Genomic DNA, 24,206 nt, shown 5'->3' with positions numbered 1-24,206 from the left:
GCTGTTCCAGTTCCGGGCCTGGGACTGGAGATGCTGTGGCTGTTTTAGTGGTAGGCATGGAATCCGGGTCCACTACCTCTGTCTGGGTCTCTGGTAACACAGACGGGGCCTCTGTGGACGGTTCAGGAACAGGAATGGGTCTGGAAGCTTGCCTGGTTGCTTGCCTGGTTGCTTGCCTGGTTTGGCTACGTGTAACCATTCCCACTCTCTTGGCCCGCCTCACCTGGTTGGCCAAGTCTTCCCCCAGTAGCATGGGGATAGGATAATTGTCATAGACTGCAAAAGTCCACATTCCTGACCAGCCTTTGTACTGGACAGGCAGTTGAGCTGTAGGCAAGTCTACAGCTTGTGACATGAAGGGGTAAATTGTAACTTTGGCCTTTGGGTTGATGAATTTGGGGTCAGCGAAGGATTGGTGGATAGCTGACACTTGTGCCCCCGTGTCTCTCCACGCAGTAACCTTCTTTCCGCCCACTCTCAAATTTTCCCTTCGCTCCAAGGGTATTTGAGAGGCATCCGGGCCTGGGGATCTTTGGTGTGATGGTGGTGTAATGAATTGCACTCGCATGGTGTTCTTGGGACACTTGGCCTTGATATGTCCCAGTTCATTACACTTAAAGCATCTTCCATCTGATGGGTCACTGGGCCGAGGTGAGTTACTGGAGACTGGTGAGGTTGAAGGGTAGGGTATCTGTGGCTTTACTTGGGTGGTATGTGGGGTCTTTGGCTGTCCTCGGTTGTAGGGTTTATGGTCTGTGTGCCCCCTGGGGTAATCGTTCCCCTTGACAGTAGCTTTCTTGCTTTCTGCCAGTTCCATCCATTTGGCTCCAATCTCCCCCGCCTCAGCGATATTCTTGGGGTTTCCATCTTGTATGTACCGTGTGATGTCTTCAGGAACACCATCCAAGAACTGCTCCATTTGTATGAGGAGGTTCAGTTCTTCCAAGGTTTGAATGTTGTTTCCTGTTAGCCAGGCCTCATAGTTTTTTGCAATGCAGTAGGCGTGTTTGGGAAATGACACCTCGGGTTTCCACTTTTGGGTTCTGAAGCGCCGACGGGCATGATCTGGGGTTATCCCCATCCTGTATCTGGCCTTGGTTAGGAAAAGTTTATAGTCATTCATTTGGTGCTTAGGCATTTCAGCTGCCACCTCTGCTAAAGGTCCACTGAGCTGTGACCTCAATTCTACCATGTACTGGTCTTCGGGAATGCTGTACCCAAGACAGGCTCTTTCAAAATTTTCCAAGAAGGCCTCGGTGTCATCACCTGCCTTGTAGGTGGGAAATTTCCTGTGCTGTGGAGCAATAATGGGCGCCGGGTTGTTAGGGTTGGCTGGCACATGCAGCCCAGCTTTTGCCAACTCCAGTTCATGTTTTCTCTGTTTTTCCTTCTCTTCATTCTCTTTTTGTTGTTTTTCCATTTCTTTTTGTTGTTTTTCCATTTCTTTTTGGTGCTTTTCCATTTCTCGGCGGTGGGCCAACTCTTCTTCTGCTTGTTTCCTTCGGTAGGCCACCTCTTCTTCTTCTAGTTTTCTTTTGTGTGCTGCCTCCTTGGCTGCCTCTTTGGCTGCCTGTTCTCTTTGGTAGGCTGCCTGTTCTCTTTGGTAGGCTGCCTCTTTGATCTGTTCTTCTCTTTCTTTCATCTCCATCTCTTTTTGTTTTATTTCCAGTTGTCGCCTGTGTTCAGCTTCTTTGATTTGTTCTTCGGCGCCAATTTTTGCCTTAGAAGTCATGGTTCCTGTTTTCTTGTGTTGGGGTGCCCTCCGGTGTTTATCTTCTGAACTGCAGGCTCTGTTCCCTCCTGGAGTCTGCCTAGCAACAGTGCTTTTTTCTTTTTCTCTCTCTAGCTAATGTTCAATGAAGGGAAACCAGAAAAACCCTTTATTTGCATGCATATAAGTGCCGGTACTTGCCTCCTAATGGGAGGGCTATTGCATGACAAAAGACCCTTAACATGCAAGCCACAAACTGCGAGAGAGAGCAGAAAAAAAAAATTCTCTCTGGTTCCCTTTTAAAACCAACCGTTTCTCTCTGCTAAAAAGCCCTTAGCAGAGAAAAGAAAAATATAATATTCCTACTGGCTTCTGGATTCTGTCTAGATCCTCCCACCACTGCACACCATGACATAACCTTATTCCCAAATTTGGACCTTAGCGTCCAAAATATGGGGGTTAGCATGAAAACCTCCAAGCTTAGTTACCAGCTTGGACCTGGTACTTGCTGCCACCACCCAAAAAATTAGAGTGTTTTGGGGCACTCTGGTCCCCCTGAAAAACCTTCCCTGGGACCCCAAGACCCAAATCCCTTGAGTCTCACAACAAAGGGAAATAATCCTTTTTCCCTTCCCCCCTCCAGGTGCTCCTGGAGAGATACACAGACACAAGCTCTGTGAACCCAAACAGAGTGAATCTCCCTCTCTGTTCCCAATCCTGGAAACAAAAAGTACTTTCCTATTCCCCCAGAGGGAATGCAAAAATCAGGCTAGCAATCCAACACACAGATCTCCCCGATTCCTTCCTCCCACCAATTCCCTGGTGAGTACAGACTCAATTTCCCTGAAGTAAAGAAAAACTCCAACAGGTCTTAAAAGAAAGCTTTATATAAAAAGAAAGAAAAATAAGTACAAATGTTCTCTTTGTATTAAGATGATACAACACAGGGTCAATTGCTTAAAAGAATATTGAATAAACAGCCTTATTCCAAAAGAATACAAATCAAAGCACTCCAGCACTTATATTCATGCAAATACCAAAGAAAAGAAACCATATAACTTACTATCTGATCTCTTTGTCCTTACACTTGGAAACAGAAGACTAGAAAATAGAACTACTTCTCCAAAGCTCAGAGAAAGCAGGCAGGCAGAAAACAAAGACTCAGACACTCAAATCCCTCCACCCAAAGTTGAAAAAATCCGGTTTCCTGATTGGTCCTCTGGTCAGGTGCTTCAGGTGAAAGAGACATTAACCCTTAGCTATCTGTTTATGACACAGCTGTCCAGAGACCTGTCCTCGGAGGGATGTGAGACACTCACCACCCCTGCCCAGCCACGTCCCCAGCATACATGGCGGGGGGGGGGGTCAGTGACTCCCCTCCATCACAGCCCCATAATGCTCCAGGAAGAGTGTGAAAGGCCTGCCCCACACAGCTCCAATGCTGCCTCCCAGGCTGGTGCACAGTGGGGGCAGCCAGCTCCTCCACCCTGGGCTTGAATGGCCCCCCGCAGACATGCTGGCCTAGGCCTCACTCAGTTCCACTCCCCCCCACCCCCAATGGCCAGCACCCACCTCACGCAGCCCACTCTGTGCCATGGAGCGGAAGCTCAGGATCTCCCCAATGATGGTCATTCTTTTCAGCACATTGTCAGCAGCTGGGGGAGAGATAGGGTGGGGGATGAATTGTGAGGACACACAGGAGACGGGGCTGCAAACCAAACGGGGTACAACGTACTCCTGGGCCTATGCCTGGGAACTAGCACCCCTCACCCCAATGCTGAGCCCCCCTCCTGAGCCTCCAGCTCTGCCAGTACCCCTCACCCCAACCCTCAGCCCCACCACCTGAGCCCCCGGCTCTGCCAGTGCCGCTTCACCCCAACCTACAGCCCCCCTCTTGAGCCCCCAGCTCTGCCAGTGCCCCTCACCCCAACCCTCAGCCCCCCTCCTGAGCCCCCAGCTCTGCCAGTACCCATCACCCCAACCCTCAGCCCCCCCTCCTGAGCCCCCAGCTCTGCCAGTGCCCCAACCCCCAGTCCCATTCCTCACCCCACCTGCTATTCCCCACCTGAGTCTCCTCTTCACTCAGCGCTCATTGCAGCTCAGCCCTGAACTCCATCCTCAGCCGTCCATGGATTGGGCAGGGGGTTCAATGCAGATGCCAGGGACGGGGCAATGAGGGGGAATGACACTTACACGTCAGCCTGGGCAGCAGTGATACCATCTGCTCTGGTTTGTAGAAGTTGGAGCGGATCTGCACCAGCACGTCCATGTTCTCAGTCACCAATTTCTGCAACAGAAACAATCACAATGGTAAACGAGGGCCAGCCAGAGCCGGAGCCAGCCAGAGCCAAAGCCAGCCAGGCCTGACTGGCCCATAGCCAGCCAGAACCAGAATCAGCCCGGCCCAACTCACCCAATGCCAGAACCAGCCAAACCCAACTCACCCAGAGCCAGGGGCTGCTGCCATGGGACTCTCCCCTGATATCAGTATTTTGCCAAACGCCAGCACCTCCAGCTCTGAAGGGAACTCCCAGACACTGATGTACTGAGCCCCGTATAACAATCACATGAACCTAGAAGTGGGGGCCCTGTGCTCCCCACAGTCAGCTGGGAGCTGATGGGATATTATCCACTGGGAACACACCAAGCCAGTAACAGGTCTGGTAATAAAACCCAGGAGTCCTGGCTCCCAGCTCCCATGCTGCTCTATCCTACTAACTCTACACCGCTCCCAGAGAACCCAGGAGTCCTGGCTCCCAGACCCCCTGCTCTACCCCGCTAACTCCACACTGCTCCCAGAGAACCCAGGAGTCCTGGCTCCCAGACCCCTTGCTTTAGCACACTAACTCCACACTGCTCCCAGAGAACCCAGGAGTCCTGGCTCCCAGACCCCCTGCTCTACCACACCAACCCCACACCGCTCCCAGAGAACCCGGGAGTCCTGGCTCTCAGACCCCCTGCTCTACCATACGAACTCCACACTGCTCCCAGGGAACCCAGGAGTCCTGGCTCCCAGACCCTCTGCTCTACCACACTAACTCCACACTGCTCCCAGGGAACCCAGGAGTCCTGGCTCCCAGCTCCCCAGCTCTACCACACTAACTCCACACTGCTCCCAGGGAACCCAGGAGTCCTGGCTCCTAGCCCCCCAGCTCTACCACGCTAACTGCACACTGCTCCCAGGGAACCCAGGAGTCCTGGGTACTCTGCTCTAAGCACTGACTCCCGCTGCCTGCCCAGCCCGTAGCCCTGGGGAGTTGAGTGCACCCAGCAGTGGCTTCTCCCTCCCCAGCCTCCTACCTTCAGCTCCACCACCTGCGAGGTGACGTGCCACATGAGGTTGTCACTCAGGAACTTCATGCCATAGGGACCCAGCAGCTCGGCCAGCGCCCGCATCTCTGGGGGAGGGGAGCAGATCATACACAGAGCGTTAGCTCCTTCTGGCCTGCTTGGGTCACACCCAGCCCTCACACACCCCAGAACGGCATGTCCCAGCACCGGGCCTCCCAGTCTCCAGCCAGCCAGCCCAGCTCACTCTGAGCCAGCCATCCCACCACTATGCATCCCCAGCCCCAAACCCAGGGCCATCCGGCTGCCATGCATCCTCAGCCCCATCCCCAGAGCCGTCCCACCGCTGCATATCCCCATCCCCATCCCCATCCCCAGAGCCGTCCAGCCGCCGCATATCCCCATCCCCATCTCCAGAGCCGTCCCACAGCCGAGCATCCCCAGCCCCAACCCCAGGGCCGTCCGGCTGCTGCGCATCCTCAGCCCCATCCCCAGAGCCGTCCCGCCACCTTGCATCCCCATTCCTGCCCCCAGAACTGGCCGTTCCGCCACTGCATATTCCAACCCTCAGCCCCACAGCCATCTGGCCTACTGCTGTGTGTCTCCACACCCCGTCCCCAGGGCCGGCTGTCCTGCCACCACGCATCCTCACCCCCGTCCCCAGAATCAGCCAGAGCCAGCTGTCCCACCGCCATGCAGCTCCCTCTGCATCCCGCCGTCATGCGGCCCCATCATCAGGTCATGGAGCTGCCGCGGCTCACCTGAGATGTCTGAAAACTCCTCTGCACTGAAACTCTGCTCCCCCTCCCTGGGGACACTGATGAAGGCCTGCATGGCTGGGGACAGCACAATGGCCCCAGTGCTGGCCTGGCGCAGCAGCGCCTCCAGGTACCTGCATGGAGCCAAAAAGCATCCACTTACACCGGACAGCCAGGCCCAGCATTGTTCTCCCAGCCTGCTCTGAGTCTGCCCTGCCAGAGCCCAAACTCCCTTGTACCGGTGTGTGAGCACGGGATGGAATTGAGGGGCACTAGCAGAGCTGTGTGGGGAGTTCAGAGCTGGGCTAGCAGGGGCTGCGGGTCGGGATTGAGGGGCACTGGCAGAGCTGAGCAGGAGCCCAGGGCTGAGATAGCAGGGGCTGCGGGTCGGGAGTGAGAGGCACTGACAGAGCTGGGGGGAGCTCAGGGCTGGGCTAGCAGTGACTGCAGGTCGGGATTGAGGGGCACTGGCAGAGCTGGGGAGGAGCCCAGGACTCGGACAGCAGAGGGCTGTGGGTCAGGATTGAGGGGCACTGGCAGAGCTGGGGGGAGCCCAGGGCTGGGCTAGCAGGGGCTGTGAGTCAGGATTGAGCGGCACTGGCAGAGCTGGAGGGAGCCCAGGGCTCAGACAGCAGAGGGCTGTGGGTCGGGACTGAGGGGCACTGGCAGAGCTGGGGAGGAGCCCAGGACTTGGACAGCAGAGGGCTGTGGGTCAGGACTGAGGGGCACTGACAGAGCTGGAGGGAGCCCAGGACTGGGATAGCAGAGGGCTGTGGGTCAGGATTGAGGGGCACTGGCTAAGGGAAGTTCTCACATGGGCAGCCTGCTGCCTTGTTGGCTCTAGAAGTAGGTTTTTGTTCCCTCTCCTCCCCAGCCCTATTTGCCCAGAAAGTGCGAGATCAAGGGGCCTGACTGTTTCTCCCATCGCTGTCCCCATGCTGGGCAGGGCCACCCGTCGCTTTCCGAGCACCAGCATTTCAGCCCCATAAATCCCCCCAGGTGCACAGAACCACGGAAATATGGGACTGGAAGGGACCACAAGAGGCCACATAGGCCAGGCATAGAGGCAGGACATCTGGACCATCCCTGACAGGGATTTGTCCAACCAGTTCCTACAAACCTCCAGTGATGGGGATTCCACAACCCCCTCGGAGCCTGCTCCAGAGCCCAGCGACCCCAGGAAGCTTTTCCCACTATCTAACCGAGATTCCCCTGGCTGCAAACAGCCCATTCCTTCATGTCCCATCAATGCACATGGAGAACAACTGGGCCTCGGCCTTCTTCAGAACAGCCCTGACCGTAGCTAAAGACTAGTGTCAAGTCCTGCCTTGGCCTTCTCTGCTCTACACTTGACATGCCCAAGACTTTCAATCTTTCCTCATAGGTCAGCTTTTCCCATTTCCCCCATCCCTCCAGGCATCTCTCAGGCTCTCCTGCCCCATGGCCCAGGGATACCCAGGGTTCTCTCCTGTCCGGTGGCCCAGGCCACGCTGCCCCCAGCCCAGGCACCCACCAGTTGGTGTAGATGGTGGTGAGGGTCTGCTCCCCGCTGGAGTCCAGGGGTTGTGTCTGCTGAAGCAGGACGTTGCGGATGATGCGGCTGGAGTCCATGCACGTGAACTGCCCCAGTGACTGGATGAAGGCAAGGTAAGAGCGCAGGCCAGCCAGCACCTCAGAGGGCCGCGCAATCTCCTGCGTAGCCTGGTTGTAGCTGGCCATCCACACGAAGGATCTGTAAGGGGATGGGGGGCTCAGAGGGGGCCCCACACAGATCCCTGAGCGGATCTGCTGAGTCCACAACCTCCCCACTGAAAGCACCCAGCCCCACTCCCATGTTCCCTGCGAATGCGCATCTCCCAGCACAACTCAGCTCAGAAGTTGGCTGGGGCTTGTGGATGTAACAGCACCAATAGCCAACTCAGTCTCCCAGCCCGAGGGCCATGGACAGGGACACGCCACGTTCCCCTCCCCATCCGCTCGCCTGAGGGCCATGGACAGGGACACACTGTGCCCCTCTCCTCACCCTCCCGCCTGAGGGCCATGGACAGGGACACGCCGCATCCCGCTCCCCACCCACCTGCCTGAGGACCACTGACAGGAACATGCTGTGTCCCCCTCCCCACCTGCTCAAAGGCCATGGGCAGGGACTCGCCGCACTCCCATCCCCGCCTGCCCGAGGCCCACGAGCCATGCGCGGGGACACGCCGCAGCCAGCCAGCCAGCCAGCCAGCCATGGGGCCTACGGACCTGTTGAGCCGCGTCTCCAGGTGGCTGCTGAGGTATTCGGACGGTGTGACCGTGTGCTCGAACACGGTGAAGCTGGGGACGTGGTTGATGCTCAGGGAGAGCTCGCTCAGCACCTGGTGCAGCTTGTCCATGCTGGGGGCAGAGACGCCGGCACGGTCACCGCTCGCCGCAAATGGCTCTGGTGCCCGGGCCCCTCCCCCACACCTGTCAGCCCAACGCACACTAGCTCCCAGACCCCAAATGTGGTGGGATCATTCAAATGACTGGGAAAGTGGGCAGCCCAGATGCCTGGGTTCACCCCACCTCTGCTCCGAGGGGCAATGGGCAGCCTGGATGCCTGGGTTCACCACCCCCTCCACGCTGAGGGGTGACGGGCAGCCCAGATGCCTGAATTCACCCCACCTCTGCTCTGAGGGGCAACGGGCAGCCCGGACGCCTGGGTTCACCACCCCCTCTGCTCCAAGGGGCAACAGGCAGCCTGGATGCCTGGGTTCACCACCCCCTCCGCTCCAAGGGGCGACAGGCAGCCTGGATGCCTGGGTTCATCCCACCTCTGCTCCGAGGGGCGACAGGCAGCCCAGATGCCTGGGTTCACTGCCACGTCTGCTCCGAGGGGCGACAGGCAGCCCAGATGCCTGGGCTCACCCCACCTCTGCTCTGACGGGCAACAGGGCAGCCCCGATGCCTGGGTTCACCCCCACCTGCACTCCGAGGGGCGATGGGCAGTCCAATGAACCAAGTGTATCTTGGGCAATGGGAAGGCTGGGAGTGCTTATGAAGGGCCAGGTACCAGTATCGCTTCCCGGATCTGAGCCATCAGCCATTCTGGGGACCCAGAACCTGTCCCCCCACTGCCCGGTTACCCCAGCCATCTGAAGCACAGGGGGAGGAGTCCTCTGAATGGGGAGAACCCTCACCCCCAAGGGATGGCAGAGCAGCTCTAATGCCCCTTGGGAGACCCCCTTGCAGTGGGCTTACTTGGTCACCACGATCCGGTCCTTCCTCTGGCTCTCGGCCCCTGGCTTGTCCCGTTCCGGCTCTCCCTTCTTGGGGGGCTGCTTCTGGGCCTTCTTGTTCCGGGCCTTGCTGATGGTGGAGGCGCAGTGTTTGGGCAGCAGCTTCCCAGGAGATAGAGACGGGGGCACTGAGTGAGTGAGCGGCTGGGGGCTTGGAGGGCCAGGATTTGGCAGCCCCCCAGATGCACATAGGGTCCCCTCCCCCCGCACCCCAGTCCTGGTGCAGGACACATCCCACCTGCCTGGCATCTGGCTCATCTTGCCCTGGCAAGGCTACACGACTCCAAATACGGCCATCTCTATACTCTCCAGCACCAAACAGCCCTGCAGGGCTCTGCCAACCTGGAGAGCAGCCTGTGGAGGGCCGGCCACAGCCCTCAGTCAGCGCGCCCAGATGGCGAGCAATCCTGGTACATGCAACTGCTGCTGTGCACTCAGCTGGCACCTCAACAAGGTACCCAACCAAGGGCCATGCCACACCCTGTGCCCCTCACCTGCCCACCGAACCCCAAGCTGGAAGCAAACCCACCCAGTGCCATGCCACGCCCCATAACCCCCTTGCTCACTGAGTGCCCCCAGTTTGGCAGCTCCCCCGGTACCAACCAGCCCCATGCCCATGCCCCTCACCTGCTCACAAAGTGTCCCCCAGGCTGGCAGCTACCCCAGGCACCCCCAGCACTGTGCTGCGCCACTCACCTGCTCGCGAAGGGGCCCCCAGGCTGGCAGCTGCCCTGGGCACTGCCCCAAGGGCACAAGCTCCTCCAGCACCTGCAGCACCATGCCATGTCCCTCACTTGCTTGCAGAGGAGCCCCCATGCCCCCAGTCTAGCGGCTGCCCCGGGGAGGGGACCCCCTGACACTATGCCGCACCCTTTACCTGGTTTCAGAGGTGACCCCAGTCTGGCAGATCCCCCGGGCACCCCCCGGCACTGTGCCACGCCCCTCACCTGCTCACAGAGGGGCCCCCACACTGGCAGATCCCCTGGGCACCCCCTGGCACTGTGCCACACCCCTCACCTGCTCACAGAGGGGCCCCCAGTCTGGCAGATCCCCCAACACCCCCCAGCACCGTGCCATACCCCTTACCTGCTCACAGAGGGGCCCTCAGGCTGGCAGATCACCCAACACCCCCCCAGCACTGTGCCACGCCCCTCACCTGCTCACAGAGGGGCCCCCACACTGGCAGATCCCCCAGGCACCCCTCGGCACTGTGCCACACCTCTCACCTGCTCACAGAGGGGCCCCCAGGCTGGCAGATCCCCCAGGCACCGCCTGGCACTGTGCCACACCCCTCACCTGCTCACAGAGGGGCCCCCAGGCTGGCAGATTCCCCAACACCCCCCAGCACCGTGCCACACCCCTCACCTGCTCACTGAGTTTGCGCTGCTCGGCACATGCGTCCATGATCGAGTTGGCAGCCTGCTTGGCGATCTCTTCCAGGAAGCTGTTGCATAGACCCAGGCTGCAGCTCTTCAGGTGGGGATACTGCAGAGAGAGGCCAGGGATGGCTCACGGCTCTGCTTCCCCACCTGGCACCTTCCAGCCACAGATCTCAAACGCCAGCCACTGAGCTTCTTACCCCATGGGGGAGGCAACCCTGCCCCCCCTCATGCATTGTCCTGTGTCCCCCACTTGCTCCTAACCCACACTTCTCCATGCATGCCTGCCCAGCCCTCCTTCCCCGAGTTCTCCCCACATGGATCATCATGCATGCCCCCCGGTCCTCCCACGGGGGGGTTCTTCCCCTTTATATTGCCACCCATGTCCCCCCTAAATCCGCATGCATGTCCCCCGCACCTCCCCGATGCATCACCATGCGTGCCCCCCAGGCTCTCCCCAGGCAGTGCCCCTCCTCGTGCATTACCCCCCAGCTACGCACCTCCTCTGGACACATGGGGTGGGTGCAGTGGGCAAAGTGGCTGCAGACGAGCGGGAAGACGATGGTGAAGCGCAGCATGGCCGGCTCCTCCATGGTCAGAGCAAACAGCTTCTCGAAGGGGCGGACGTAGAAACTGTCAGGGTGGAAGGACACATCAGCACAGGTGGGGCAGAAAGAGTCTCTGTGTGCGAATACATCTCTCCATGTAGGTGTGTGCATGTGATTCCATGTTTGTGTGTGTCTGTTTGTGTGTTATTCCGTGTACATGTGATTCTGTGTTTGTCTGCATGTGCGACTCCATGTGCATGTGATTCCATGTTTGTCTATGTGTGCATGTGCTTTTCCATGCAGGTGTTTGCATGTGATTCTGTGTGTGATTCTGTATTTGTGTGTATGTGTGTGATTCCAGGTGTGTGTGATTCCATGTTTGTGTGTGTGCGCATCTGCCTTTCCATGTAGGTGTGTGCATGTGATTCTGTGTTTGTGGGATTCCATGTGCATGTGATTCCATGTTTGTGTGTATGTGCGTGATTCCATGTGTGTGATTCCGTTTGTATGTGTGTGATTCTGTGTTTGTGTGTGTTTCTGATTACATGTACATGTAATTCTGTGTTTGTGTGTGTTTGTGATTACATGTACATGTAATTCTGTGTTTGTGTGTGCGTGCATGTGATTCCATGTGAGCAGCACCACTTCAGCCCCTTCACGTCGCTCAAAGGCCTGGATCCCACTGGCTGCTGTGCCCTCTGCAGCTGCATCTCAGTCCCTCATACCCTGGATCAGAGCCAGGTTCTGAGGGGCGTGGGTCTGAATGGGCCAAGCACAGGGCTAGAAGCCAGGCCTTAGCAACACTGTTGGGCTAGCTGTACCAACTCTTCCCACCCACCATCTGACTGTCCAGTGCTCCCAGAGCAACTCCTGCCCAGAAAAGTCAGTAAACAGGCCTCACACCATGGCTCTGAGGGCAGCAGATCCTCTCCCGCACCAAATGGTGCAATGGGGAAACTGAGGCACTGATGGGGTTGAGGCAGGCCCAGGGCTGGCCCATGGGCTCCGGGCAGTGCTGGCCTGCACGCACCGGGCACTGCGCATACACACCAGAAGGCCGACAGGTCCGAAGTCTCTACTACCAGCTCCTCCAGTGAGTCCAGCATCTTGGAGTGGAACATGATGAGGTTCATCACACGGCCCACGTCCGGGCTCTCGCGCAGCTGCATGGGGGCCTTGGCCACACTGGTGTAAGCCTTGGGGGAGGCAGAGAAGGGGGTGAGAAAGAGCCCAGCCCCAGGGCTTGGGGCAGCCACATCACCACTCCCCTACCATCAGCCCTGCAGCTCCCCCAGTGGAGCACAGCGACTTTGTTAGCTGCCAGGACAGGGCGCTGTGCACTTGGTGCTGCCGGCTCCGAGGTCGAGCCCTGCCAGGAGCGGCTCCACCAGCTCCCGCTCTCAGGTGTCCTTCCCATGGGCTGTGGCTGGGCAGGGGCTGCTCCCAGGGCAGAGGAGCCCAGAGCCAGGCCGTGGCCCTAGTTAGTGAACAGAAATGGAGCAGAGCTGATGTAGGTGTGGCGGGGGGGTAAGGTTTCCAACTGTCTGCTCCAGGGGTTGGCAACCTTTCAGCAGCGGTGTGCTGAGTCTTCATTTATTCACTCTAATTTAAGGTGTCGCGTGCCAGTAACACATTTTAACGTTTTTAGAAGGTCTCTTTCTATAAGTCTATAATATAGAACTAAACTATTGTTATATGTAAAGTAAATAGGGTTTCAGAACATTTAAGAAGCTTCATTTAAAATTAAATTAAAATGCAGAGCCCCCTGGACTGGTGGCCAGGACCTGGGCAGTGTGAGTGCCACTGAAAATCAGCTCGCCTGCCGCCTTCGGCACACGTGCCATAGGTTGCCTACCCCTGGTCTACTCGCACAAACCCAAATGCCTTTGCCCTGCCTCCTCTCCCACCTCTTCTCTGAGGCCCTGCCCCCACTCACTCCAGCCCCCTCCCTCCATCGCTCGCTCTCCCTCACCCTTCACCCTCACTCACTTTCACCGGGCTGGAGCAGGGGGTTGGGGTGTGGGAGTGGGTGTGGGCTCTGGGCTGGAGGGTGGGGTCGAGGGTTCAGAGTGTGGGAGGGGGCTCCAGGCTGAGCCTGGGGCAAGGGTTTGGGGTGCAGGAGGCATCTGGGCTCTTGGAGGGAGAGTGGGTAGGGAAGGGGGCTGGGGCAGGGGGTTGGGGTGCAGGAGAGGGTATGGGGTACAGGCTCCGGCCAGGCAGCACTTACCTCATGTGGGTCCCGGAAGCGGTGGTATGTCCAGCAGCAGCTCCTAGGCTCAGGGATGGCCAGGTGGCTCTGCGCACTGCCACTGCCTGCAGACATCACCCCCACAGCTCCCATTGGCCACGGTTCCCTGTTCCCAGCCAATGGGAGCTACAGAGTTCCTGTTCAGGGCAGGGGCAGTGCGCAGAGACCCCTAGCCCCGCCTCCACCTAGGGGATGCAGCACATGCCAGCTGCTTCCTGGAGCGGCACGGAGCCAGGGTAGGTAAAGAGCCTGCCTTAGCCCCAGTGCACCACTGACCAGACTTTTAGCAGCCTAAAATCTCCCAGATTGGTTCAGTTGCCTCTGGGAGATGAAGCCTGATTCAGGGAGACTCTCAGCCAAACCGGGAGGGTTGGCAACCCTAGTCGGGGACTGGTCAGGGTGCGGGAGGTCAGGGGTTGCCGGTTGCAGCCTGTCAGGGGGCTGAACAGGGGAGGGGAGGGCTTCCTGGTGCTGGCTTGGCAGGGATCTGGCCGGGGAGGGGTTGTTGGTGCAGGCAGTGGGTTGAGCAGGGGAGTTTTTGCTGTTGTGGGCCTGGCAGGGGGTGGATGGGGTATGTGCACCCTTGGCAGATGCCCAGCCCCTAATGGGGATGCAAACATTTGGCGGAGGAGTTACCTGCAGCCGGAACCAGTCCAGGCGAAGCCCTGAGAAGTCGAACTTCTCCTTTTTGTCCACTGCAGGAAAGAGAAGCAGCTTTAGAGAGGCGTCAGCAGCTCCATGAGCAGGGGGCTCTCCCCTCTGAGCTAGGGTTGCCAACCCTCCAGGATTGTAGTCTCCAAGAATTAAAGATTAATCTTTAATTAAAGATTATGTAATGTGATGACATCTCCAGGAATGCATCCAATCAAAATTGGCAACCCTACTTTCTTTGTTCCTGGCCCACAGCGGCAGGGGCAGAGACAGGGCCTTGGAGGGGGTGGTGAACCCAGGCATCCGGGCTGCCCACTTTCCCACTCATTTGAATGATCCACTCAATGTGCAGCGCCAGTGGCAGTCAAAAAAGCTAACAGAATGTTGAGAATCATTAAGAAAGGGGTAGATAATAAAACAGAAAATATCGTATTGTCTCTATATAAATCCATGGTACACCCACACCTTGAACACTGCATTCAGATGTGGTCACCCCATCTCAAAAAAGATATTTTGGAATTGGAAAGAGTACAGAAAAGGGCAACAAAAATGATTAGGGGTATGGAACAGCTTCCATATGAGGAGCAATTAATAAGACTGGGACTTTTCAGCTTGGAAAAGAGATGACTAAGGGGGGATATGATAGAGGTATATAAAATCATGGCTGGTGTGGAGAAAGTAAATAAGGAAGTGTTATTTACTCCTTCTCATGACACAAGAACTAGGGTTCACCAAATGAAATTAATAGGGAGCAGGTTAAAACAAACAAAAGGAAGTATTTCTTCACACAACATAGTCAGCCTGTGGAACTCCTTGCCAGAGGATGTTGTGAAGGCCAAGACTATAACAGGGTTCCAAAAAGAACTGGATACGTTCATGGAGGACAGGTCCATCAATGGCTGTTAGACAGGATGGACAGGGATGGTGTCCCTAGCCTCTGTATGTCAGAAGCTGGGAATGGGCGACAGGGGATGGATCACTTCGTGATTACTGTTCTGTACATTCTCTCTGGGGCACCTGGCATTGGCCACTGTCGGAAGACAGGATACTGGGCTACATGGACCTTTGGTCTGACCCAGCATGGCCGTTCTTATGTTCTGTGCTGGAGCTATGGCCTGGTGCCTGCACACCCCATGGAGGGACCTGCTGCTCCGAGCACAGCAGGGAGCTGTGGGGGCACCTGCATACCTTGTTTCAAGGTGAGAGATGACAGGGTGCTGACGAAGGATGACATGATGATGGACTCCTCCTCAGGGCAGACGGTCAGATTCTGAAAGAGATGGGCACAGCTTAGTGGGGCTTCTCGCAAGCAGCGAGGCAGGCGCATTCTGGGGTGTGGAGAGCCCATGGCGATGGCAGCTTTCCTGCCCAGAGATGGGGCTGGCTAGTGCAGGGCTCCCAAGCCCCAGGGAATTTTTCCCTCCCAGGGTCACATGTCTCACTGTCGGGGTCCTGGCTGCATGGATCTCAGAGCCCTTCCCCTCAGCATACCTGGATGATATCGCTGAGCAGCAGGGCGTCGAAGCGAGCCAGGTACTGGACGTGGTAGCGCTGGATCACTGGGCCATGCCTGTGCACCAGGGTACGCAGCTGCTCCATGAGGAACAGCAGCTCGGCGATGTGACTGCAGGGGTGACAAGGGGCTGGGTCAGGCTCCTCTGAGGGAGACAGTGCTGCACCCGGGCTCCTACTGCCAAGAGTCACTGGGGAACCAATCCCACAACCCTCCCCCCATATCGCCGCACCTGGGGACGGGCAGGGCGGGATCCAAATCTGACAGCTCCAGCTGGAAACAGGGTACCCAGGGCAGCCCCGTGCCCACCACAGTGCCATGGGACTCCTGCTACCCCCCCACGCAGGTGTCCAGAGAAGTGCTGACCAACCCACCGGCCAAGCGTTCCCCTCTAGATTCCACGGCCAGAAGGGACCCCTCCGACCACTGAGTCTGAGCTCCTGAGTACCGCAGGCCACAGCACTTCCCCAAATACATTCCTGTTCGAACTCAAGCAGACCTTTTCGAAATTGCCAGCGGTGGAGAACCCCCCACACTCCTGGGTAACCTGATTTCATTATTTCCAGCCTGAATGTGTCTAACTCAGGGGTCAGCAACCTTTCAGTAGTGCTGTGCCGAGTCTTCATTTATTTATTCTAATTTAAGGTGTCGCATGCCAGTCAGACATTTTAACATTTTTAGAAGGTCTCTTTCCATAAGTCTATAATATATAACTAAACTATTGTTGTATGTAAAGTAAATAAAGTTTTTAAAATGATTAAAAAGCTTCATTTAAAATTAAATTAAAATGCAGAGCCCCCCAGACTGGTGGCAGGGCAGCGTGAATGCCACTGAAAATCAGCTCGCAGGCCGTCTTCAGTGACCAGCCGCTGGAGCACGTCAGACGTTTGTCTGCTAGACTGAGGAGCCTAAATGCACCTTTTTCCATTTCCCCGCTGGCAGGTCTAGGGACTGTGATCCAGTCACCCTTTGACCGGCTCTGTGTGAAGATAAACCACGGAGAACCTGAAGTGTTTCACCAGAGTATTTTCCAATGCTACAGGGAGCTGCTTTAGCTCTCCTGACAGCAGTCTGGCCTGCAGTGCTGGGGCTGCCAACTCCCCAACCCCCAGGGCAGGATCCACAGTGTCTCCCCTTCCCCGCAGGGGTCATTTTGTAGAACTGATAAATGAAATTGTTTTTAATTGTTCACTTTATTAATGTAACTTCTGTTCACCATTCACAACACTTGCCTACACTGTAACTTCTGTTCCATACTGTAATTCAAACCCCATTTTAAAACACTCACTCCATTTTGTGAAAGCTTCCTCCAACCTTCATTTTTGCAAACTCTGCTGTAATCTTATTAGTTTAGTTTAGATGTGTGAATGAGGTATGTATGAATGACGGAATCAACCTCCAGCCCCAGCCTGTCCTGATGAGATAAAGTTCAAATACCAACGGCTGAAGACCTAGACAACAGCCCTAAACAAAGTAAGAAGCATCCACCCTAAAAAGAAAAGGACAACAGAACAACAGAAAGAAGATCAAAGCCAGGTTCAGGGCTGAAAGTCACGCCTGCAATTGATGGATGATCAATCTAAACCCAGAGGCAGTGTGACACAGCAAGACCTATAGACTTTGAATCCAAACTAAAAGCCTATAAAAAAGAAGGGTGAGATGAGAGACTCCCGTTTTGTCTCGGGTGTAGAGGATCCAGCGCTGGTGATCCAGCGCTGGTAATCAAGTATAGACACTTACCAGCGCTTTTCTTGACCTCCGTGGAATAAGCAGGTATCCCAGCATACCTGAGGAAGCCTCTGGTAATCAAGCTGGTCTCCTTCCCCGGCTTGCTCTCGCGTTCCCCGAACCCCGAGCAAGCAGGTCTCCTTCCCCGCGGTTTGCTGGGTGGTTCGGGGAACGCGAGAGCAAACCGCGGCGAAGCTGGTCTCCTTTCCCGGTTTGCTCTCGCGTTCCCCGAACCCCGAGCAAGCAGGTCTCCTTCCCCGCGGTTTGCTGGGTGGTTCGGGAACGCGAGAGCAAACCGGGAAAGGAGACCAGCTTCGCCGCGGTTTGCTCTCGCGTTCCCCGAACAAGCAGGTCTTCTTCCCTGCGGTTTGCAGGGTGGTTCCGGAACGCGAGAGCAAACCGGGAAAGGAGACCAGCTTCGCCGCGGTTTGCTCTCGCGTTCCCCGAACAAGCAGGTCTCCTTCCCTGCGGTTTGCAGGGTGGTTCCGGGAAACGCGAGAGCAAACCGCGGCGAAGCTGGTCTCCTTTCCCGGTTTGCTCTCGCGTTCCGGAACCACCCTGCAAACCGCAGGGAAGGAGACCTGCTTGTTCGGGGTTCGGGGAACGCGAGAGCAAACCGGGGAAGGAGACCAGCTTCGCCGCGGTTTGCTCTCGCGTTCCCCGAACCTCCCTTGAAGCCGCCCAACAGCGCTGCAGTGTGGCCACATCTAACACCACTTGCAGCGCTGGTTGCTGTAAGTGTGGCCACTCTGCAGCGCTGGCCCTATACAGCTGTACTAATACAGCTGTAACAACCAGCGCTGCAAAATTTTAGATGTAGACATGGCCTGGGTAACATTCTGCTGCCAACATGGAAGAACATCAGTGCCTGCCAAACAGAGATCCAGCTCGGCCTTGTGCCCGGCTTTCCTGGCCAGTTAGCCGCCACAAGCTACGAACCCAAGCTGCAAAATCAAGCCATGAACTTAAGCTATCTTCAGGACTGGTAACTATGCAGCATCCAACCCCCTGCTCAAAGCAGGACCAACCCCCAAATGGCACCTAATGAATGTGGGTGTGTGTGTGTATAGGTATTAGGTATAATGTGAGTGTGTGTGTGTGTATAGGTATTAGGTATAATGTGTGTGTGTGTATAAGAATTAAGATATTAGTTATTAGTCATAAATCAAATTATCATAATAAATGTGGCATCTTTGTCTTGTCCCCTTTAATAAGATCCTGCTGGTTTTTTACTGGTCTAATATAATTGGTGTAACAATTTCCCATCTCCCCTCGCTCGCTCTTGGCCCACATCCTGTCAGGCCACACCAGGCAGAGTGGGTGCCACTTGGGCCTTGCAGCAGCCACCCCCCCTTTGCACACCTGTGCTAGGGTATGGGCCACGCGCTGCTGGCTGAATTGGGCACAGGATTGTCACCAGGGCCACAAATTAATGCCATGTCACTTGGTTCAATTTCCTACCTCCAAACCAATGCCCCCATGCTGCGGGGCCCTGAGCAGAGACCCTGACCTTTTCCTCTGCCCAGGGGGCCTAGGGGTCCAGTGCACCCCACTCGGCCTCCCATGTCTCACGGTGGATAGTGTCTGTCTCCCCCACCCCCGAGAGACAGACCCCCCTAGTGCCTGTCCCCTTCAAGAACCAGGCCATCCACAAGTGTCTACTCCCTACAGAGCCAGACCCACCATGGGCCTGTCCCCCTCAAGAGTCAGACACCCCCCTACACTGCCTCCCCTCCCCAGAGCCAGACCTGCCCAGTGCCTCCCCCTATCCACACCAGACCCAGAATGGGCCTACCCCCCCAACACACACACGGAGCCAGCCCCCACCAATTCCCCCCCACCCCAGACCCAGACCCTCCCAGTGCCTACCCCGCACAGAGCCAGACCCACCATGGGCCTGTCCCCCTAAGGAGCCAGGCACCCCCCCACATTGCCTCCCCTCCCCAGAGCCAGACCTGCCCAGTGCCTCCCCCTCTCCGCGCCAGACCCCACAATGGGCCTAGTCCAACACACGGAGCCAGCCCCCACCAATTCCCCCCCCCCACACAGAACCAGACCCTCCCAGTGCCTGATCCTGCCCACAGAGCCAGACCCCCCAGTGCCGGTCCCTCCCCCAAGCAGAGCCAGGCTCCCTCAGGGTCCCCCAGCCCCAACAGCCAGACCCACCCAGGGACTGGCCTGCCCCTGACAGTTAGATCCACCACGGCCTGTCACACCCAGAACCAGACCCACCCAGGGTCTGGCCCACCCCGAAGATCCAGACCACCCCAAAGCCTGTCCCTACCCCCCACTCCCTGACAACCAGACTTCACCTTGGACCACCACCCCTTGCCCAGGACACCCTAGGTCCCATCCCCCCAGTCCCACCCCGCCTCCTGCAAGCCTGGCCCTGCCCTGACCTGTCAGCGTAGTCCTCAGGGGTCTTGGTCTTAGTGACATGCTCAGCATGACGCACCAGCCAGTTCACCTCGTCGCGGCACAAGGAGAGCGCCACGAAGACGCAGAGAGCCTGGCAGGGCGGAGATCGGTGGGGTCAGCTCCAGGCAGGGCTCACAGGCACCACCACAAACCAGACAGCAAACAGGGGAGGGGCCATCAGAGCCAAATAACCTCCCCTCACAGGCAGCCAGGGGCATGGGGTCATTCAGGGCTACCTGGGATGGGGGGAATCTCTTCACAGGGGCAATGGAGAGGAAACAAACCTCACGGCATGGCCCTGCGACGCAGGCAGGCCCACACGTGCCCTGGTGGGTTTACGTCTGTGTCTGACCATTTCCTCCCTATGGCACTGCAGAGGGACGAGGGGGGCTCTGCTGAGAGCTAAGAGCTAGCTGATTGTCCTGGTATTGCCAGACTTTGGTACGGGAAATTATGTCTGAGCTGTGGACACGGGGTTATTAGGCTCCGAACCCGAGGGGGAGAAACCTGTCACAGGGCCAGGGACAAGGGACAGCCCGGGGCTGAGCCTGTTGCCTCACTGCCCAAGAAAGATGCATCCTTGAGCCCACCCAAGACAAAGGACAGCCTGGGGCTGAGCCCGTTGCCTCACTGCCCAGGGAAGATGCACCCTTGAGCCTACCCAAGACAAAGAAACCCCAGGGGACATCTCGGCCGAGGGCCTGGGGCTCAGACACTGACTGGGACTGAACAAGAGACGAGAGGGAGCACAGCGGGAGATTGGCCAGCCGTCTGGAACTGCTGGAACCGGAGGAGCGTTGCATGGTCTGACCATCGGGTGAGACCCCTTGTCCCCCTAGACCTGGGACTGCAGGGCAGAGACCGGAGCACTCCCTGTCAGTGTGACCGGCAGGATGTGGGGCAGAGGGGCACTGGACATAAAAACACATGGCACCACAGGGACCATACATGTTCACACACATGCACACGCATGCACACAGACACGCTCACTCCCCTTCCCAGTTCCAGCCCCGCCCTGCCCCCTCACCTTAGGGCCCAGCAGCCCCGGCTGGTCGCTCAGCAGCACCTCCAGCTCCCGCACTGCGTTGCGTAGGAAAGCCCGCCGGTTCCGGTGCAACGGGCCACTGTGCAAGGGGGGGCAGGTGATTGCGCTGGACACTGCACTGCCCACCCCCACCTCAGTTCCATGCCCACCCCACAGCCCAGCCCAGCCCCAGGGTGTCCAAGGCTGCTCACTCCATTGTGGATGCGGCTACAGCAGGGCCATGCAGGGGGGTTGGGTGGGGCAGCCACATCAGGGGAGTAATGAGGGGCAAATATCTCTCATCCCTGAAACCAGTGTGGGGCTGGGACAGCAAGGGCCATGGGTCGGGCTTGAGGAGCACTGTCAGATCTGGGAGGGAGCCCAGGGCTGGGATAGCAGGGGCTGTGGGGCAGGACTGGGGGCACTGTCAGAGCTCGGGGGGAACCCAGGGCTAGGATAGCAGGGGCCATGGGAGGAGACTGGGGGCACTGTCAGAGCTGGAAGGAAGCCCAGGGCTGGGATAGCAGGGGTTGCGGAGCGGGACTGGAAGCACTGGTAGAGCCGTGGTGGAGGAGCCCAGGGCTGGGACAGCAGGGACTATGGGGTGGGGACTGAGGGCATGGGTAGGGCAGTGGAGCAGGACTGGAGCAGCACGAGGTGCTGTGTGTTAGCAGAGGCGTGTTGGACGCCTGGCCTGCCCACACTGCAATGGGCACTGAACAGTGCCAAGGGGACCTCCCCACCACAGGCACTAACCCCCATCCCCATGGATGACCCAGGACCCAGGTGTGGATGGTGCTCAAGGCCTCGGCACCTTTTACCTGTGCGCCACAGCATGTTCCTTGCACTCCTTGACATCGGCCACCCGCTTCCCATACCTGCGGAGGGGGCGAGAGTGAGTGCTGATCACCAGGGCAGCCCTCAGCCAGCCCTGAGCCCCGGCAAAGCCCTAGCACAGCCCCCAGTGCAGCCACCTAAAGCAGAGCCCCTGGCACAGCCTCCAGCGCAGCTCAGCCCCCTACCGTCCCCAACCCACTGGACTCCAGCACAGACTTTGTTGCATGTGACAAAGTGGGAATTTTCTGTAATATTTTTGACGCCTGTACGTGCCTCAGTTTCCCCCAGACTGTGCATTGCTACCCTGTGAAGGGGACAAGGGTTAAGTTTGCACTTGGGGCTGGCTAAGAGATGAGGCAGGGAGGGAGGGTTGCCTGGCTAGCTGACCCTGAAGGTCACTAAAAGTCTGGCTGAGGCTGACCCATCTCAATGGAAAGTCCAGTCAGCAGATCAGTGACACCTCATGCCCAGCACCAAGTGGGAGGAGCAGGCTCCCCTGGAGAGCAGGCCTGGGTAGGGGGAGGTGGGTCACTGAGTGTTGGCTGCTGGAAGGAACCCCCAGCCCCTGGGAGCTGAGGAAGGGAGGAAGTCAGAGAGGGAGATACGAGGCCTGAAAAAGGAGCTCCCTGGGGCCCCGGCCTGGCCAGGTCAGCCTGTGCTTTCCCCTTTGGGTCGCTCTGCTGAGGACTCCAGTACTGGGCTCCAGGGGACACAGCTGGGCTGGGGGAGATGGGGAAGGGACGTCCGGCTCTGACGAGGGGACCCAGCGGCACCAGGAGCCTGGCTCAGGGAGCTGCTGAGCAGAGCTCCCGGGGTGGGGCAGGAGGGCTGGAGCCCCGATGGTCAGTCTCAGGAGGCTGGGAGGCCCCATGGCTGCCCTGGAGAAAGTGAGACCACCTTGGGGTCCAGCACATTAAAGGGGTCCCTTCAAGGGCCTGTCCCAAAGCTGGGGTGTGGCACCGATCCTGGGAGCCGGGACACGGTACTAGTCACTTAGGGCACTCCCTGCCCTTCCCCTGGGTCTGATAGGAATCCTCCTCCAACCTTCACCAGCCACCTCTCCACACCAGCTGCCCACTGCCTCCCGGCCACTGCCCTGCCCTCAGCAGCTATGCTCCGTCTCCCTGCCAGACGCCCCCCTGTCCCCACCACCTGCCTTCCACCCCCAACCTACCTTACCCCAGCAGCCACTCTCCATGCCCATGCCAGTCCCCATGCATGCCAGCAACCCCCACCTGCTGCCCCCCCAGCGCCCTGTTACCCTTTCAGACTGCCGAAGAACTCCTCGGTGACCTTGTGGATCTGCAGGGCATCATCGCGGATGAGGCTGATGTAGAGCGAGCCCTGCAGGCCCAGCTTCCACAGCTCCAGGCACTGCGGGTTTGAGCTCAGGCAGCCGTGGCACAGGAGGAAGCCAACTGCAGGAAGGGGCAGAGGGGAGGGGTCAGGAGCACAGCAGGGAGGTGAGGAACACGGATGGGGCAGAGGGGGGCAAGGGGCACAGGGGCATGGCAGGGATGCAGAACGTGGCAGGTCAGGAGAAGAGGTGGCAGGAGCGAGGGGCACCAGGGGCGAGGTGGCAGGAGCGAGGGGCAGAGGGGCTGGGGCGGCAGGAGCGAGGGGCCCGGGGGTGGGGCATGGCAGGCATACAGTAGGTATCAGGGCACAGGAAGGAGGCAGCAGGGGTGAGGGGCACAGGAGCTGGGGCAGCAGGGGTCAGGAGGCACAGGGGGTGGGGTCGCAGGTGCATGGCAGGGCACTGGGAGGAAGTGGCAGGGATGAGGGGCATTGGGGCTGGGGCGGCAGGGGTCGAGGGACCCTGGGGTGTGGCATGTCAGGGATACAGTATCTGGCAGGGCATGGGTGGCAGGGGTGAAGGGCACAAGGGTACAGGAGGGGAAGGGGCGTAGCGAGGGGGATGTCAGGGGTACAAGGCGCACAGAGGAGCTGCCAACCCCAACTCCCCATCCTGCCCCCTCCCATCACCAGGGGGCAAGCTGGCACTGCCAGGCATCGAGAGGTCAGCAGACGCGGGTGCTGCTGGGCCAAAAGGGGCAGCGATCCCCAGCACCAAGGCCCCAGATTGGGGCTGCTAGTGTGAGGTAATGGTCAGGGCTGGGCAGGGGTCCGGGGCCAGGCTCCTGGCTGGGCTGGGCATTCTCTGGTCTCTGGTGCTTGTAACTTTCAGAGAGGTGGGACCTGCCTGATCCCGCAGGACCAGGCAGGTGATGTGATGAGTGTTAACCCTTCCCTGCCAACTGCCTGCCCACCACACTGGGGGCCTCGTACTGTGAAGGGTGCGTATGGGGATGGGTGGATGCCAGGTGGGGCATGGGCCCCCCCGAGGCCCCTTCCCACCAGGTGCAGAGTGACTTACTCAGTATCCAGCGCTCGATCACCTCTAGTGACAGGTACTCGCAGGCCATCTGTGGAGAGAGGGGCCGTTCCTCAGCGTTGCTCTCCATGGCCCTTCCCAGCCACTCGCCACTAGGAACGGACACTGGGGCAGAGCCGCTGTCCTGGCTCTTGACCCTCACTGCCCCCTTGGCCCTGTGAGCTGACCCAGCCCCCCAGTCCCCATGGCCAAGCACTTGGGATCACCGGGTCCTACCTGAATGGCTGCACCAAGAGGCACCCTGGCATGGCGACTGCCCTCGCTCCCCACAGAGAGGGATTGGCCATGCATGCTGGGAGTCCCTACACTGGTCCCTACACTGCTGGACAAGGGGTGGGGGTCTGTCCCAGCCCCCTGGGATCCCCTCAACTGGGCAAGCCAGCTGTGGGCAGAGCCATCATACAGTGTCCTGCGGGCAACACTCCCTGAGCTCTGCACCCCCAGG

At 58.3% G+C, this 24,206-nt stretch overlaps 1 protein-coding gene across 3 annotated transcripts in view; it reads right to left on the bottom strand.

The window, feature by feature from the left end:
- The window catches only part of NCKAP1L (NCK associated protein 1 like), a 109,341-nt gene that overhangs the window by 47,634 nt on the left and 37,501 nt on the right, over positions 1–24,206 (bottom strand). For all 3 annotated transcript variants that reach the window (XR_007769894.1, XM_050925782.1, XM_050925784.1), the window contains exons 8-25: positions 23,744–23,792; positions 22,628–22,784; positions 21,351–21,407; positions 20,533–20,629; positions 19,487–19,596; positions 15,338–15,470; positions 15,035–15,116; positions 13,832–13,890; positions 11,998–12,143; positions 10,900–11,032; positions 10,386–10,505; positions 8,983–9,122; positions 8,005–8,136; positions 7,271–7,489; positions 5,761–5,891; positions 5,012–5,109; positions 3,905–3,998; positions 3,284–3,366 (exon numbers count right to left, since the gene is read on the bottom strand). Coding sequence is in view for 2 of the 3 variants with exons in the window: in XM_050925782.1 (XP_050781739.1) it covers positions 3,284–3,366; positions 3,905–3,998; positions 5,012–5,109; positions 5,761–5,891; positions 7,271–7,489; positions 8,005–8,136; positions 8,983–9,122; positions 10,386–10,505; positions 10,900–11,032; positions 11,998–12,143; positions 13,832–13,890; positions 15,035–15,116; positions 15,338–15,470; positions 19,487–19,596; positions 20,533–20,629; positions 21,351–21,407; positions 22,628–22,784; positions 23,744–23,792 (2,040 nt within the window). In the remaining variant the exon portion in view is untranslated. The remainder of the gene's footprint in view (positions 1–3,283; positions 3,367–3,904; positions 3,999–5,011; positions 5,110–5,760; positions 5,892–7,270; positions 7,490–8,004; positions 8,137–8,982; positions 9,123–10,385; positions 10,506–10,899; positions 11,033–11,997; positions 12,144–13,831; positions 13,891–15,034; positions 15,117–15,337; positions 15,471–19,486; positions 19,597–20,532; positions 20,630–21,350; positions 21,408–22,627; positions 22,785–23,743; positions 23,793–24,206) is intronic.

The sequence above is a fragment of the Gopherus flavomarginatus genome, chromosome 16 (assembly GCF_025201925.1).
Source record: "Gopherus flavomarginatus isolate rGopFla2 chromosome 16, rGopFla2.mat.asm, whole genome shotgun sequence".
Lineage (NCBI taxonomy): Eukaryota > Metazoa > Chordata > Testudines > Testudinidae > Gopherus > Gopherus flavomarginatus.
Note: the sequence above shows the minus strand (reverse complement) of the source record. Positions and strands in the feature narration are given on the sequence as shown.